Here is an 18476-nt window from a genome sequence, read left to right as displayed (position 1 = left end):
TGACTTGTGATTAGGCAAAATTTTCAACCAGGAAATCTGTTGGCAGCACAGAAAGTTTAAAGTCTGTTTAATTTTCATTGATTTTCATGGCTTATTTCAGTGTATTTTGCTGCATGATGCACACGGAAAAAACGTGACTGGTCTATTCTCTAAATCCCGGCCTGCTTCTGGGATGCTCTGCTGCTTCGCTCGTGTGGCCTGTGTACAAGCGCTGACCTGTTAACATGGGCGCCGAAATGAATCAATCTGTTCCGCGCCATCACGCCATAGCTGACAGAGGACTGTCAAAACTGTTCTACAGAGAGTTAATAAAAGTTCAAATTCTTCTTTTGTATACGTCATGCACAGCATGTTTGCAGCACAGTTGTGAGCAGGTTTTCACTCTATTCATAAGCGACACATGAAAGGCTATGCAGAGGTTCACAGCAAAGAATGTTAAAATTAAAATGTACTTTCTGAATCTAGTTTTTAATTGTAGATATGTTATATAACAATTTACCTTAGACACAGGTGACACTCCATTTCAACGGGTGCCTTTGCCCCTGCCACTACGTAAAAGACAGAAAGCCACCACACGTAAATGGAGCGCACCTCTTGTCTCTTTGCGCTATAGGTTGCAAGTGTGTGATGTCATCTTCGGGAGTTTAACTGTATAACTGTATATAACCATAGTTCATGGAAACACTGATTAACTTCTGTTTTCCCTTACCACCTTTTTAGAAATTCAGTTAAAATTTGCAATACATTTGAATGGAAATCCAGTCTGCACTGTGAATTCATCATAAAAATAGGCCCAGTCACAGTTGTGTTTGCCAGCGAATCTTCACAAAATTACATTAATTTCAATGGAACTGCCATGATGACTTTGGGTTATATAAATTTCACATGCAAATTTCTGTACCAAGTTCAACTTCAGTGAACTTTGAAACACAAATTTGCGGCTTCCACCAAAGATGCTACTGCGTTGGCTGTCATAACCTCTGAAGGGGCGGCCCCATATAGCACTGAATGACTTTGTTCACATCTTATCAATTGAATAATGCACTTTTTTTTAAATGCGTGAAATTCCCCTTTAAGTATGTTGTCTCCTGTGTGTGTATGTGTGTGTGTATGTATGTATGTGTGTGTATGTGTGTGTGTGTGTGTGGTGTGTGTGTGTGTGTGTGTGCAGACACCCCGTTCGGGAATGGCAACAGCGTGGACTACCTGTTTGTGGGAAACATTGTCTACACGGTGAGTTTCCAGCCAATCACAGCACACCCATTGTGACATCATTGCCCTGCTGGCCAATCAGAGGCCACACAACGTTTCAAAGGCTCATTTTTCAAGCACTGTTTGCTTTACAAACTCATCAACAGAGGCGGATAATAACATTCATAAGTAATCACTGTGTAATTATAGTAATTGGAAGTGTTCAAATTAAGAATGTTTTGCATATTCAATAACTGTTTAACAGCACATCCGTAATGTAACTTACTCAACTCTAATAATTAGAATGCTATAAAGAAATGATTGTGTTTTAACCTAAAAAAAAATATGTAACTTGATTGCCTTAAAGTTTTTAATTAACTGAATTTAACAGAAGGTAAAACACTGATTATTGTTTTGTTGAGTTACTATTGGAGGTTCAGTGAACTCAGCATTTTAAGGCAACCAGGTTATTTGCATTTTAATCATTTTTTACAGTGTGTAAAACATGTCATGGGTCACGTAGTTTGAGCAGCGTGTTCCCCCCAACGTTGAAATGGAACCTGTGCCAATGACTCGCAGTACCCGCCATTTGTCATAGGGCTGCAGTTTGTCCAGGAATCTGTATAGTTTATTCCTCAGACATGGTTTGGATTGAAATCATACGATTTCATCAGTTCTCAGAAGCCAGACGTTGTTTTTTCGTAATGAGACTTCCTGCAGTCATTAGGTTTGCTGCTGTGTTTTTAGACATATGTTTCATTACTAAAAAATTAGCCTGTGTGTGTGTGTGCCAGACAGTGTGAAATATGTAGGAGATGTTGGAGGAGATGCTAGACACCAGCCATTAAAGGCATAATGAATTGCTCTCATGGGGCTTGAGTCTGTCTGTCTTCTGGCTTTTCTCTTCTGTTCCTCTCAAGTGCATGAGTGTGTGTGTGTGCTGTAAGCAGTATGTGTATGTATTTCTGCTTGTTTTGAAAGCTGTGTTGGTTTGTTGCTAAAGGCGATAGTCATTGTGTGTCTGTGCGAATGCTTTACTCTTGTGTGTGTGTGTGTGTGTGTGTGTGTGTGTGGCTTAACTGAATGTTTTAACAGGATAATGAGCGTGTATGATTACTGTTATTCATGATCCACTGATTCTTTCTCTCTCTCTTTGTCTCTCTCTCTCTCTCTCTCTCTCTTTCTCTGTTTTTTTCTGCAGTATGTGGTGGTCACAGTATGTCTGAAAGCTGGTATGGAGACCACAGCATGGACAAGGGTCAGTGTCTGTACAAATAAACACACACACAGACACACACACACATTTGTTTTTGTACAGTGTCAGGATGTCGGGGTCATGCATTTGTCCCATGTGTATTATTCATTTCATCACTGTCGGGACAAAACCTTGTATTTCCAAAAAGGTAACTTTACAAAAATAGGAAAAAACATCATTAACTCTGAATGGAAATCAATGGAACAAGATCTTATTCTAAGTCATTTTGAAACCGTTTCTGTTGGTCCATTCATCATGAAATTTTGATGCAATGTAAAGAGAAACTGGCGTTTTACAATCATGTGAAAAAATGAACAGCGGTATAAATGGAGATACAAGGTGTCGTTCCAACAGTGACTATATAGGTTTTCTTCTGACAACAACGATATATATATATATACATATATGTGTGTGTGTATATACATGTAATAATAACATGTCCCATATGTATTATATGTACACTGCTGCTCAGAAGTCCTGTATATATGTACCCATATGTAATAATAATTTGTCCCATATTCTGCTGGCCTGTTTTGGACCTTTTTGTCCTGAAAATGTTCTCATTTAAGACGAAAGACCTTCCAAACAAATAGGATGTATTAAGCATAATCTGTTTTCTAAAGTGCCATGAGGTCACGTTATTACACACGCAGGGGCTGGAGAGGTTACTGTGAATGTGACTTATTCCGTGCGCTGGATTCAGTGTCTACTGCTTTATGGGCAGTAGACTAGAAAATATGTTGGGGATTTGCCAGCGCTTTAGATAGATAGGACATATACTACACTACATCCATGTACACTGCTGCCATGGCAGGACATAACCATTCATCCACTGTGAGTGTGTGTGGGGGGGTTGGCGTCGACACCGCCTGTCCGCTCAGCTGTCCACACACTCCTGCCCTTATAATGAAGCAGACTCCCTGAAGAATTCACACAGTGTCCCATTACAGAGAGACAGAGAGAGAGAAAGATGTGTCCCCTGTCTGAAATGGGTCTATATTCAGGGTCTGTACTGTGTGTGAGAATGACCATGGTGCTTTTTTTCTCTTTCCCCCTTCATTCCACTCCTTCTGCAGTTCTCTCACCTGGCTGTATGGGGCAGTATGGTGCTCTGGATGCTCTTCTTCGCCGTTTATTCTGTTATCTGGCCGCACATTCCCATAGCCCCAGACATGCTGGGCCAGGCAAGTACCCCCACACATACAATCACTTTTATAGTGTCTCTCTCACGCTGGCCTGCTCTCTGGGTGTTCTGTGTCAGCACTGCCGGAGCTCAGGGGAGATTTATGTCCTCCGGCCCTGCCTGAGCACACCCTGCACCTGCCGCTCAGTCACCCGAGCCCCAGGCTTTACGGCCTGCTCAGGAGACGCCGGCCTGACCTCTGTGGAGCTATCGCAAGTGTATGTTAGGGCCGGCCGATATATCAGTTCGTCAGTGATAAAAGCTGATACTAAAATTTGTCAGTGTTGGTATTTGGGCCATTCTACCGAATTAGTTCAAACTGTGGTCCCATAGTAAAACAAAACTATTTAAAAAAAAGGTGGCTAAGCCCTAAATTTGTGAAAGTAATATTTAAAGTTTTGTTGTTTTTTAATTTTGTTTATTGTTTTTTTGTTAACTTTTTGATTCCTTTCAAAGTTGAGCGATTTTTATTTGTCATGAGTTTAATATTTAAATAAAAAAAACAAAAATACTGCTCCATGTTTTTATGTCACTACCAAAACAAAGAGTTTTAGTCTGTAGGCGGAGCCTTATTTTAGCCACACCCCTGCATTTTAGAGCTGAAAGTGAGACTGGATCCCTGTCCATTGTGGCCACGTAGTGATTTTTTTATGCTTCAATGTTGTGTTTGCTAGTCATGTATTGGCTGGCATTTTTAAGTTATACTCAAAATTAACTAAAAACTTTATTTACATAATTATGGTATAGGGTCACTCAAAGCAAAAAGATTTTAGTCTAAATTCAAGTCAATTATCCAAAATGTGTTTTCAGCTCTGATTCTGAAGTAACTCCATAGAATGATCCATATATCCCACTGAAGTTGCTTTATATGACAGTATAATAATATAATAAAAACATCTAATACTGTTGCTTTGAATGTTGCTTTATATTATAATGAACTCTCACCTTTAACCTGAGAAAAAAATGTTATGGTCTTTTGTACTTTACAGAGGCTGCAAAGTTGACAGTCACTAGCTGCTTTATTACAGCAATACTGCAATGAACAAAAGCTCTATGCAAAAAAATGAAAATAAGAAAATTAAGAGCTGAGAATGCTAAGAATGCTTGGAAGCTCCGCCCCACATGGTACATTATTTATGTTATTTAAGACTTCTTATTTAAAGAGTTTCTGCTGTTGAGTTCAAGTATTGTAACAGATCTTGTTAATTGAGATTGTTATATTTGACTATTGACAGTCATATCAGTCAGTAAAGCATTGATTACCAAGAATAATAGGAGTGTGTATAAAATTGTTTGATATAAAACTATATCCACTGCTGTTATTGGTTATTAGAATTATTAGCTCCTTCAAATCAAACCATATTGGTGACAGAATTTCCATATCAGTCAAGTCCTAATGAATATGCCTGTGGAGGCCTGTCAGAATCCCGAAATTTTTGCTTTATTGCCATATAAATAATTGTGGCAGATTAGCTTTCTAGCTGTCAATACTTAGAGTAGCTCCTAGCTGACAACTTCAGCTTCAGCTCAAACAAACAAACAAGCTGCCCTCTGAAGGTGTAACAAAAGTCAGAAGAAGAACTTTAAAGAACATTCATAGTTTTGTAAGACCTATGGCTTTTCTGCTTTCTTTTATTAACATATATTTGCTTCAACGGATGAAAATGCAGCCCATTCACATTGCGTTTTCCATGATGTAAAGCAGGCATGGGGAACTGAGGGCAGGAGTCCAGCACAGTTTGCAGATTTACTTGCTCCAACACATCTTCTATACCTGGTAATTAACTGCTGAGTTGAATCAGGTGTGTCTGAGCAGGAAAATCACCAAACAGTGCAGGAATCTGGTCATCCAGAACTGGAGTTCCCCATCCCAATGTAAACATATGATTGTGAAAGATAATAACTTTTGGTCAGCCTAAATAATTGGGATCAGGCGATTATGTCCCAATTGTAATGGGCCTACACTGTTAATTATTTCCAGGACTTCACAATATTAAACATGAAATCAGATCATCTTAAGATATTTTCTGTAATAACCAAATTATGGTGAAGTAAACATTGAGCTGCACCGAACAGCGTTAAAAATTCTTAAATAAAGAAATTTAAGTAAAAAAACAAAAACATTTTGAATGTTTTATTCTGACAATTCAGGTTTTGGTGTTTTAAAGATATTTTTACACTGGAGGTTATTTTAGTGTATACTTGACTTTATTTAAGTAAAAGAATAACATATTTATAGATCTGACAACATTACATTTTTTTGCCTCAAACCACATGTAAATTTATTAAATTACTGGCTATTGAGTTGTATTCATTTTTACAGTTGTTTTGTAAAAATACAGGAGATTATACTGTTTTTTTTTATTTCCGCTTATTACTGCAAGTGTAGAGCAAAATACAGACGACACAGTGTACAGTTGCTCTTTTACTGTTATTTACTCTCAATATGGTGCAGTAAATTACTGTGAAAGTAAAACAACTAGTAACCTGAAATTTACTGTAATTTTACAGTGATTCTTTTACAGTAGTTTAGTTCCAGCACACTTGGCTGTAATATTCAGGGGCTACTTGAGTAACTGGATCTGGTGTGTGAAATTAGGGCTGGACCTAAACTCTGCAGGGTGGCAGATTTTCAGGACCCTTGCCCTGAACATGAACAAGGTCTCCACTTCCCCAAAGAGTGTGTGTGTATGTGTGTGTGTTATGGAGATGTTAAGATGGGACCCTGCGTGGTGATGGTGGATAGAGTTCTCAGAAGGTCTTCAGCCCATTAATTTAATTTGTGTCAGAAATCAGGAATGTGCTCAAGTAACCCTGCAGCTGCTTTCTCTCTCTCTCTCTCTCCCTCTGTCTCTGTCTCTCTCACTCTCTCTAATGGGGGTGCTAAAGAGAGAGAGATGGCATATTCTTCATCTCTCTAGGTCTCTCGCCCAATTCATTTATCCCTCTGTTCTATTCTCCTCGTTTCCTCAGAGCAGCTCAGTATGAGCGTTTGTGTCTGTTTCCTCCATCAGTCCATACAAATGTTTTCTGTCACTCCATATTACATTTCTCTGTGTGTTTCTGTGTGTGTGGGCGTGCGTCTAACTGAGAGCGTCCCTGTTTGCGCTGGGAGGCAGTCGGCCTGTCTGGGTGTGTGTGCAGCTGTCACAGGAAATAACTCCTAATGGGTTTTAGGTTGAGTCAAGGTTCCATCAGAGTGTCAGCTGTGAAACAGCCTTTAACTCCTCGTCTTACTGGAGCTTCAAGGCTAATGTAGCCAACAAGTAATGGAAGCTTATATCTCACCAGTTAGCGTTGTGCTAATTGCATACCTAAGTCATTACACTCTTACCTCAAACCACATTGACTTGAGTAATCTCAAATAGGTTGTGTGGTTGCTCACACTGTTAGCTATAAAGATGGGCTAAAAACCATTGCTTGTTAGTGATTAAGCTTAGCTCCAGTGACTAAAATAGGCTAGTTTAGAGTGATAGTCACATCACATCACAAGTAATTGAGGCTTATACCACGGCAGTTAGCATTGTGCTAAATGCGTACCTAAATCATTACACTTTTACCTCAAACCACATTAAGTAATCTCAAATAGACTATGTAGTTTGTTGCACTGTTAGCTATAAAAATGGGCTAAAACCATTGCTTGTTAGTGACATTATCTTAGCTACAGTGACTAAAATATGCTAGTTTAGAGTGATAGTCACCTCACAAGTAGTGTAAGATTATACCACACCAGTTAGCACTGTGCTAACTATATGCTTAAATCATAACGCTCTTGACTCGAACCACATTGAGATGAGTAATCTCAAAAAGATTGTGTGGTTTCATGCACTGTTAGCTATAAACGTCAGACTTAAACCATTGCTTGTTAGTGACTTTAGCCTAGCTAAGGTGAATAAAATATGCTGGTTCAGAATGATAGTCACATCAGATCACAAGTAATTGAGGCTTATACCACACCAGTTAGCAGTGCGCTAACTGCATACCTAAATCATTATATTCTTGCCTCAAACCACATTAAGTGACCTCAAAAAGATTGTGTGGTTTCTTGCACTGTTAGCTATAAAAGTGGGCTAAAACCATTGCCTGTTAGTGACGTTAGCCTTGTTCCATTGAATAAAATATGCTAGTTTAGAGTGATAGTCACCTCACAATCATACTTCCCATATGCGATTTTCCCCTTAACCCACATGTAGTCATTCACTTAAGGTATGTTTAATGTCCAAAGTCTGCTGCTTTACTTTGTAGGGGAGCACTGATCATGTTTTTTTAGCCTGATTCCAATTCCACTTTCTTTTTCTAGTGATGTGTGTGAGTGAGTCAGCTCTTTGAGTCAGCTCTTTTGAGTGAAAGCTGAAGAGCCTATTTTTTATTTAAAAGACAGATCGCTAGACCTAATGACAGACACTGTCGCTGAAAATCACAGGATCCCCTCCTCTTGTTATCCCCAAACCTGCTGCTTGTTGTGTTGATTGATAGATTTGTCCACCTATCTTGAGATTCCTGCCTCTCAAAATACATCCATTAAAAACTATCAACATCTGACTTATTCAGTTTTTTGAATAACAAATGTATTTTTGTGACTTCTTTAATTAGAAGGTTGACTAAGAAAAGGTAGGATGTAGAAAAAATAAAGGTAGGAAATTAAATGGTAGATAAAACCGCTAACATGGCTAGTTTTGGGAACACTGACAATGCTACAGAATGCTGTTATTTGTGAGCTGAGCTAATTGATCTGACTCACCGAAAAGGACTGGAATGCAAATGATTATTCTTTTTTTTTCTTTTTGGCAGATTTTTTTAAAACCAAAGTTCACACTGTGCGGACTAAAAAATGATAATTATTTAGTCCGCACAGTGTGAGCTTTGGATAATATATGACAGTCATGGGTGATTAAGCTACATTATGTTGTTATAGGTTTAGCTGTAGCATTTATGCGTGAGTGCATTTATCTGGCTCATTTTATTTTTATGATTAAACTGCACCGATAATTTGTTTAAGGCAAAAATCTGACAATTCCATTTGTTTAACAGTATGTCATATAGTCTCAGAAACCACATTATCATGTCTATTAGGGATTGCCTAACAGCCTAACACAGTCTGAGGCCGTTGTGTGATGATTTAGGCATGATTTATATTACTTGTTAACATGAGCTGCATAGCTGCAAAACCTCAGATATCAAACGTCTTGACTGATTGGCTACATTTGGGTTTAGGGGAGAAAACTGTGTAAACTTGAACTGATCACTTTAATGAGTATTTGAGTATTTCACTCTGTCATTCTAAATTATGACTTCAAACGCAGCCATGAAGTTTCACCACTGTTGGAAGCACATGCTTAGAGAATTCTGCAGTCAGTCTTAGAGAACCGATACACTCTGTAAAAGACATTGTTGGTTCAAGAAACAGGAGGAAAAAAGACAGATGGGTGACAGAAAGAGAGGGAGAATGAGAAAGAGAGAGAGAGAGAGGGAGTCAGAGCCGGAGATAGTAGCTGATGAGATAATTAGCCTCCCACTTTGTCAGGGGTCGGAGGTCACTGTGTCCAGCTGCAGCTGCTCAGAGAACAGACGGAGGCTGTCGGTCAGTGTTTAACCCCCAGCAGCGGCCCAGTGTTGTCGTGACGTTATGGTGTTGTTAATGTTGTCTGTGGGGGTTTTGTTGCAGGCTGGCAGAGTGATGCAGTGCTGGAGCTTCTGGCTGGGTCTCATTCTGGTGCCTGCGGCGTGTCTGCTCAAAGACGTGGCATGGAACGCGTGAGTAACGCACACCAGTGGTGTTCGTATGTTGATTCATACGAGTCCGAGTCGGGTCTCAAGTCACTAGGGTCAAGACTTCAATTCGAGTCTTGAGTTTTTAGGAAGAATAGTCTCATTATCAGCTGCAGGCATTACATTGTGCGAAAGTAAACATACTAAAAATCTGCCAGGTTCTATACGGTTTCAAATGATGAGCCTGTCATTATAGAAAAACCTTCAGTCTGAAGACACAAACTGAAGCACTGCATGCAGTAAGTGCAGTGTTTACGGTAAAAAGGCAAAATAACTTAAAATGATTGGTTAGTCTGTAGTTTGTATGGCATCAATACTAGCTAGCTACTGTAACAGGTAGCATTAGAGCTGAAATTCATCATGAAATTCATTCATGAAATTCAAGTCTATGAATGTTTTCATTCAGTGAACGTTTTCTTTTTTAATTAAAAAAGTAACATATTTAATATCTGCAAAACATTTACGTCTGCAAAACTGAAGAAACTGACAAAGTACTACACAGGCAATGGTATGGACAGAATTGTTTTTTTTTTACTTTTTATTAGTGGTAAACCCTGACTATTAGAGCTGGGCCTTTAGTTCAGGCCATAAATGCCAAAACAAGAAAGAAACACTGGTAAGATAATGCTAATTGTTTGCTAGCACCCCTATGGAATTTCTTATAGAATGTTAGTACTAAGCTAAAAGCTAAACACTTTCACACCTGGACTTTTTTGACTGTTCTGTATTAAAGATGGATATTTGAAGCTTGCATTTGTATGTTTATAACAGACAATAACATATTTTGTATATAACAGCTTTACAATGACTCCTACAGTATGTTCCATTTATAACAACTGACTGAAACCTGGTTAGACTCTGTCTCGTATTCACGGTCAGTGACGTACATAGAATTTCCAGTCTCTTATCTCATCTCACGATCTTAATCCTTTTGTTTCCAACCAAAACGTAACAACGAAATATGAGTATTACTACAGCACTTATAGAGTTTATTTACAGCAAGTGTGATGACCCTGTTAAACAAAACATTTACTAAATTATATAGACATTTTGTTCCCAGACATCATTATGCCTCCTCTGAAGGTCTGGAGGGCCCTGAGGGTTCCCCACTGCTTTTCAAGCTAAGCAGAACTCTTTGATGCACAAGCAGCTGAAAGTATTAGCTTCTTCCAAACTTTTGATGGGCAACATTAAATGTGAATAATATCTCATCATCTTTTGCACTTTGGTGTGTGTATAAAGAGGGAGGCGCACAGTGAGGAAGACTCTGCTGGAGGAGGTGCAGGAGCTGGAGGCTCGGGCTGTGGACCCTGGAGCGGCCGTCCTCAGAGATGCCAGCGGCCGCAGGTCTGTGTGACACTTACACAACAATCTTCCGTTTATTCAATCTTGAAGCCTTCATTTCAGTCCAGAATGTATACGTAAATGTACTTGTCTTGTATCACCTTTTTTCCAGTTGTCTTTTTGTTTTATTTATATTATCCTTGTATATGTTTGTGTCATAATTAATATTTACAAGATGAAACCTCTCTTCATCCCTTAGAATTAAAGCTGTTTTTGGTATTGTGCCTCATTCAAAAAGCAGTCCAGGCTGAAACACACCTTATAACTTTAGTGCGAATGGGCGTAGCTGAACTGCTGTAGGTTGAAGAGGTGGATATATGTAAATTTATTGGTTTTTGTGACATGACAGAAACAGTGACTTCAGAACAGGTTGTTTTTTGCAATTTAGTTTCCATATATGGACTATCAGGACTGGGAAGTGAATGATTCTCTTTGAAACTTTTCGCTGCTGTCGGACGGAAACCTCGTATCTCCATTTTTTTCAGTTTTGGACATAGTTTGAAAAATACCTACTGTTCTTTACATAGTTTGTAAATTTTAAGATGAGTGGACCGAAGGAAACGTCCCAAAATGACTTGGGAAAATGTCTGGTTCCATTGACTTACATTGAAAGTGAAGTATGTTTTTTTCTTCTCCTGTAAAGTTACCATTTTGGAGATACAAGGTTTTGGTCCAACAGCAGCGTTTAACAGTGTTCATATACTCCTAGTATTTGAAATTTGAAATTCAAATCTCAGGCAGAAAACTTACCAAGAAATTACTATAATACATGATTGCAGGATGTTATTTATTATTTAACAACTTCTTGTTGTGCACAAAAAAACTTTAAACATTGAATATATTATCAAAAACCCTCTCAGTCCAGCTTACAGTATTTTAATCTACACTTTGTAAGTTGTTATTGCATAATGACAGGAGTTCAAACTTTTGAACAGTAGTGTACAATGTCATGAAAACCCATCTGTCTCCTGATTTCCTCTATTTTTGCATATGTGTCATGGCTTGTTAAGCTGCTGTGCAATGTTTAAATGTCTGTAGACCTTTAAAGTTTAGCGAGTGTTAGTCTAACAGTGTACTGTAGGTGTGTACTAACCCCCATGCGATGGTCCACAGGCCCAAGGCTGCAGTGCAGTAGGCTAACAGCAGGGCTAAAGCCAGACTCCACAGGTAGAGCTTACACTGCCTGTGTGCGTGTGAACTCTACTTTCTTTCCTCCATTTTCTTCATTCAGTCTGCTTTTTTATTCCTTCATCACCATCTCACATCTTTTTTCTTTCACATTTTCATTGTCAGGCGGCCATGAGCTGAACGTAGCTGTAAGGACTGGGTGTGTGAAACCCTGGAGATGTAGCTGAGTTTGTGTTTGTGTAGTAGAATCCATCATGTGGTGTTATTTAGGTTGAATTGTTTTGGTTTGTTGATCCTGAATTGTGAATTCTGTGCAATTGGTGTACTGTGAGTAGTTGATCTTGCATAGATAACTTAGCTAACTAGCCCTACATGCATAGCCATAAAGTCGTTAATGTTACCTTCATGGTGTAACATTGTGGGTATGCTGAGACCAGCTGAACCAATCATGGGCTATAATTGTGGGTGTAGTGTGGGTATTTGACCGAATCACAGTACAGCAAGACTGTCCTAGCTATCACAGTAACTAAAACAGTTAGCTAGCTGACCTGTATACTTAACTATAACCAATTAATTTGAAACTTTGCTTCACATATAATAATTATACACTTTAAATAAGAATTTTTCTTAATTTTCTATTAATATTTATTACAAGACAAAACAAATATAATGTCTACAAGGTTAGCTAAAGCAGCTAACATTAACATTAACTCATATAGAGTGGGAAAGAGCATTTTTTGGCCTAACTTTGATTTTATAGGGAACATCAGGACATAAATGTTGCTGTTTTCTGCCCCAAAGCAATAGCTGAACTCCTTTTTTACAGCAAAATCATTCCTAGCACTTCATTCATTTTAATCCCAGGCGAACTTGATAATAGAACGCATTAAAGTGGTGTTCTCTATCCATTGGCAGCTTGTTAACAACCAAAAATGTGTCATCACGCAAATTTGAAAATAGGAACACACTCTAACTTTCCAAATTTTGACAGAAACTGAGTTTTGTGCTAGAGTGTTCTGTAAAGCCAAGCCTGTCCAAGGAAGCAACAGTTGCTACAAAGTGATGGATTTGTTGGAGGGAGGTCACAAAGGTCAGTTAGACCAGACATTGCAGGAAGATTTGCAGTTGTACACAAGCTGTTGAATGGGTTGTAATTTTTGGAGGTTTTAGGCCACAAGCTTGCGAAAGGAGAGCTGATAGAATTGACTCCTAATCAGAAGGGATGTTGGCTTGATGCCCTGTTCTGCTCTGTTCCCTTCCTTTAGGGGAATTGTTAACCTCATTTTAGTGGGGTAAACAGCCGGATAATGGGTGTAAGTTGTACTGGGTAGGAGTCCAACCCCTGCTGAATGATTAAACATTAGCTGGATTTTGGTGCTGCGCTGGGTGGAGGTTTTAGACACAGGAAGTGCTCGTCTTGAATAGTTTGGACTTGGGGTCCTATTGACCCGAAGAGACCTAGCCTAGGCCAGGATATTTTCTTTCAGACTAGGCCAGGCCTGGACTCATAAATGAGTCATCTGTGTTTTCAGGATGGAGGAGGATATGTGCGATCTCAGGAGGCTGAAGCCTGTAACAAAATGTCCCCCCCATTTTCCCTCCCCCGTATGGCAGGCTTTCTTGACATTCCTTTTCCGTTCCAAAGAGGGGCTCCGCAGGAGCGTCCGAAGAAAAGTAAAGGCTCGTCTTACCAGCGTAACGCGTGGTGCTTTCCATTTATTTATTTCTTTATTTATCCATCCATCACTCTCCTCGTTCCTCCAGTCATCTGTTTAGCAGACAGCGTTTTCTTTGGCCGCCCGGCGTCTCTTGGCTACGATCGCCAAGAGCTTTCCGCGACACGGCCAAACATATCGGGACGTCCTCCCAACGATAACATTGCAGCCCACTCTATTGTGCATTTGAGCTGCAACCTTGAGCAGCTTGGCCATCTTCCATTACGGCTGGCTTTTGTATTATGCCCTGCCTTTTTTTTTGGAAAATAGTCACTTTCATCTGATATACAGGGAGACATCATCGACTGAGTCTTCTGCATAGGGTCTGTTTATCAAAGATAGGGTCAAGTCTGCTTGGGTTCTACCTCATTCAGAAACTATATTGGGAATGGCATTGGAATTCCATCTGGAGCTCGGAGCTTTATTCCAGCCAGCTTTAAATGGGGGTGCCTCCTTATTGAAGGCATAAATTTGAGTAAAAATGTCATCGTTACGTTGATGTATTTTTTCATTTAAGATTTAAAAAGACGAATAGCTGCTGATGAGAGGAGAATCGCAGTACGTCTTCGAGGAGGACTGGTGCTAAGTGGAGCTGGAATTTTAGAATTATTAGTATTACTTATGTATAACTTTTATGGCTGTGCGTGTGGGTTTGATTCTCTCAGTGTGCACAAGGATGACTATCCAAAGCATATTTCTACTAGATAAGTGCCAAGGAAGAGCTTGGCTAGTGGGCTGTAGGATCACTCATTCAGGTGTGCCCTGTGATTCAGTCTTTAACCTGTCTGTCAACTTGTTTTATGGGTACAGGTTAAGCTTAATCTTGAGCTAAACCTGGCAGTCTGTGAAAGGCTTAATCTATGTCTTTAAAACCAGCTCCCAGAATTCCCTGCTGTGCTTTGATCTTTGATCTCTAGCTTGAGTTTCTCTGTCTCCTCTGCCCTGTGATTGGAGGTGTGGATAATATATAAGTCAGCATTTCTTGCTTGTTGACTGACCTGTACATCTCCCTCTTTCTCTGTCCAGTCTGAACGAGCGTGCCCACCTGTTGACTCGGGTGTTCAGGAAGACGCCCTCCAGTGTGGGGCGCTCCAACTCTGTGCAGCAGACCGTGTCACGTGAGTATTACCTGCACACGTGGCACACGCAGCACACATGCAACATGCAGTGCACGTGACAGACTTGACACATACAGTACCCATGGCACACATGACACGTGCGCCATATACAGCACACTCGGCACATGCAGTGCACGTGGTATACATAGCATCACCAGAAATGAAACGCAATTACATAATTATGCAGTTAATTTCATGGTATGTTATATGGACTATTGTACCGGAATAGTTGAAACTGCAGTCCTGCAGAAGAAAACTGTTTAAGAAGAGGATTCAGACCTTATATTTACAAGGATTATATTGTGATTACGATTTACTTAATGAAATAAAATTTTATTCAAAAAGTGCTGTCTCACGTTTTCATGTCACTACTGAGTTTTAGTCCATAGGCGGAGCCTTATTTTAGCCACACCCCTGCATTTTAAAGCAGGAAGTGAGGCTGCATCCCTGACCCTCATGACTACATGGTGAGCAGTTAGATTTACTTAGTTTGAAGTAAATGTCCCAAAGGCAGTAAATCAGTGTGTAACATTAAGAACTGTCAGTACCAAAACACATATGTTCTGTAATTAAGTGTATGTTTTTGTGTTATAATAAAAATATATAATTTTATATGTGTACAGCTGTTCAAAGCTGTGTTTGCTTGTCATGTACTGGCTAGCTTGAAACTAAAATGGTCATTACCGAAACATTTGGAAAGGTTTAGAAGGCATTATTATTGTATTGATAGTGACAAAATGCAATGTTAATTGGCTGTGATTGGTTTTAATAAAATAAACATAATGAAAGCAAAGAGTCATTCAAAGCAAAAAGGGATTTAGTCAGTTAAAGTCCAAAATGTTTTCAGCTCTGACTTTGATCTATATGATGAATTACACTTACATTCAGCTTACATTCTGTAATGATGAGTTCAAGCATGCACTTTTGATTTCAGATACAAAAATAAGACAAAAATGTAAAGGATCAAAAACACGAATGTGGTGTGGATTGAAACTTCAGATTCTGCATTTGACAGAATTTCACTGGTTATTTCAGTGAGCTATGTGTGAGAAAGAAGTGATATAAAATGTGGCTCCCGTAGGGTTACTGGCACTTGTGGCACACGCAGTGTACATTACACATGGCACATGTGGCACACACAGCACAAACCTAACACACTACACTCCGGACACGTGCGGCAGAGGCAGTAATTAAATGTGATTACATAATTACACAATTAAACACATGGTTTGTTATATAGAGGATTACATACATTCGTCTTATATTCTGTTTGACATTTCTGCACTTTTTTCCATTTGTTTTGATGTCACTGGCAAAATTGTGGCAATAACTTAAAGGATCATGAGCACAAAATGCGTAATGAACAGAAACTTTAGAATCTACACTTTTACAGATTTTTTCTGCTTATTTCAAAAAGATACGAGCGACAAAGAACTGATATAAAATGTTGACATCCTCATGTAAACTTTCCTCTGCAGATGGCTATGCATTCTCCCAAGAAGAACACGGAGTGGTGTCCCAGTCCCAGGTCGTGCGCTCCTATGACACCACCCGCCAGCGGCCCAGCCTGTAGCTAGCCGATGCCTCACGACGGAGTTGCCATGGCGACAGCCTACACAGACTTTTAAAGGGACAGGCCCGTTCTGGGCGATCCTGCTGTGGCCTTACTGGACCTCTGAAGTGAACTGGACTGAACTAGGCTTGGCCTGCGCTGCCCCGGGCCTTGCTTTACATTAACCAAGACTGAACTGCTGGGGAAAGTGGGTGGGGTTTATGGGTGGGCGTGGGGGGGCTTTCTCACAATGGAACGGCCAGTCAATACACACCAATAATGCGGCGGATGGGCATGAGGAGCCAGTCAGCATCCAGACATGATGCATGGAAAACCAGAGACAGTGGCGTTTCTCTCTGTAACTTTTCTGTAACACGCTGCAGCACACAGCCCTGTGGATGTTGTCATGCATGTGCGTAAACATACGTCTGTATGCGCGTTCGGTGTGAGTGTGTGCGTGTGCTCCTGATTCTGCTGTGTGTTTGAGTTGGCTGGCTGGTGTGTGGCACAGCTCCACCGTCCTCTGCACTGTAAAAAATGATTTGATGTTTAAATGAAACATGTAATTAACATGGTTGCCTTAAAATTTAGAGCTCCATTAGTAAGTTAACAGAACATTCTGTATTTATTCAAACTTATTCATTGAGGTTCAGTGAATTAAAAATGTTAAGGCAATCAGGTTACTCTTTTGTGTTGAAATTGTAAATTATTTTTTACAGTGTGTATGTGTGTGTGTGTGTGTATGTGTGCGCTGTGGGGGTGACAGTAGATGTGTGTGAAAGTGGATGCGATGTGTGTATGTTTGCCTTGAATTGACTTGTTTCATATTTATATATAATTTCCTTATGAATATATCACATATACTCTCTGGACACATCATTAGGTACTCCTACCATGTAATAAAACTTTAATCAGGCCTGAAAGTTCGACCTGAGCCCGAGTACAGCCCGAGAATTTTCTGTCTGAATTAGACTCGAACTCCATCAGCTTTTTCATCGTTATTTTTCCCCCCAAATCCAATTATTGAAGATAAGATTGCAAAAGCGAAAAAGTAAAACAGTAAAAGTACACAAATAATAAATGAATAAATGAAATAAAATAAATAATTTCTTATGCAAAGAAATAGTCAGTCCAATATGCTATTTATACAAATTACAGCACTCCTGCTTTTATATATTAGACAAGAATCAAAAACAAGCCTGTTAAAGAAGTTGTATGGAGGACAAATGTTCCATATAAAACCAAAAAAGGTTCCCAGATATTGAATTCTCCATATGGAGCATCATCATGAAGTTTGTGAATCTGAAACTGACCCAAGCACAACAGAATTCTGTCTGAAACTCCCCCAAACCAACCCATCATAATTCAAAGTGCCGAATAAAACCTGATAGCTGTCATTATATCACGGATAAATAAAAACTATATAGGAATATGCTATAATAAAATAATCAGCTGTCCAAGATTAGTTAACCCCCTCTTTAAGATATGCATTCATTAAGCACTGTTTTTGAACCACATACCATTTTTTTAGTCTGGATAAACTTTCAATAATGTGCTTTTCTCATGCTGTGCACTGCTGATACAGCAAGATAGAGAAATTAGCCTTCACCTGTTTAATCCTCTATTTCTTTACATATAACATGTTACATATAATATACTGAACATACAACCTAAATGTCCTTTTGGCTGCACCTACCTGTGCTGAAGCTGGCAGGTGGACTAAAAACCAATATGTGAAGTCTGCAACCACTCAGAGCCCAACACATATTTGGAAACCGAGCAGTCAGCTTTGGGTTGTGATGGGCTAGTTTGGGCGAGTTTCAGGCTTGGCAGATATTGGAAGCTGTACTATGTATTTACCCTACTTTTTTTGCATACTTTACCCCATTTATCAAAGGTCCAGCCCCCCGCAGAGCAGGTACTATTTGGGTAGTGGATCACTCTCGCGCACTGCAGTGACATTGATGTGGTCGTGTATGTGCTGGATCAGATACAGCAGTGTTGTTTAACAGTTTTAAACAGCTCACAGCTGTGTTTAAAACCTCCAGCAGCACTGCTGTGCCTGATCCACTCAGACCAGCGCAACACACACTAACACACCACCACCACATCAGTGTCACTGCAGTGCTGAGAATGATCCACCACCCAAATAGTACCTGCTCTGTGGTGGTCCTATGTGGGTCTTGACCATTGAAGAACAGGTAAAAGGGGGCTAACAAAG

General features: G+C 39.6%; 1 protein-coding gene across 3 annotated transcripts in view; it reads left to right on the top strand.

Annotated features, from left to right (window-relative positions):
- atp8a2 (ATPase phospholipid transporting 8A2) overlaps positions 1 to 18263 on the top strand; it is a 104492-nt gene extending 86229 nt beyond the window's left edge. For all 3 annotated transcript variants that reach the window (XM_036558187.1, XM_036558189.1, XM_036558190.1), the window contains 7 exons: positions 1172 to 1233; positions 2393 to 2449; positions 3523 to 3630; positions 9295 to 9383; positions 10641 to 10745; positions 14612 to 14703; positions 16182 to 18263. In XM_036558187.1, coding sequence (XP_036414080.1) covers positions 1172 to 1233; positions 2393 to 2449; positions 3523 to 3630; positions 9295 to 9383; positions 10641 to 10745; positions 14612 to 14703; positions 16182 to 16276 — 608 coding nt within the window. In that variant the 3' untranslated portion in view covers positions 16277 to 18263. The remainder of the gene's footprint in view (positions 1 to 1171; positions 1234 to 2392; positions 2450 to 3522; positions 3631 to 9294; positions 9384 to 10640; positions 10746 to 14611; positions 14704 to 16181) is intronic.
- Positions 18264 to 18476: the final 213 nt, after the last annotated feature.

This window comes from Colossoma macropomum, unplaced genomic scaffold (genome assembly GCF_904425465.1).
Source record: "Colossoma macropomum unplaced genomic scaffold, Colossoma_macropomum, whole genome shotgun sequence".
Lineage (NCBI taxonomy): Eukaryota > Metazoa > Chordata > Actinopteri > Characiformes > Serrasalmidae > Colossoma > Colossoma macropomum.
The sequence above is the reverse complement of the archived record's forward strand: the minus strand, read 5'-3'. Positions and strand labels throughout refer to the sequence as shown.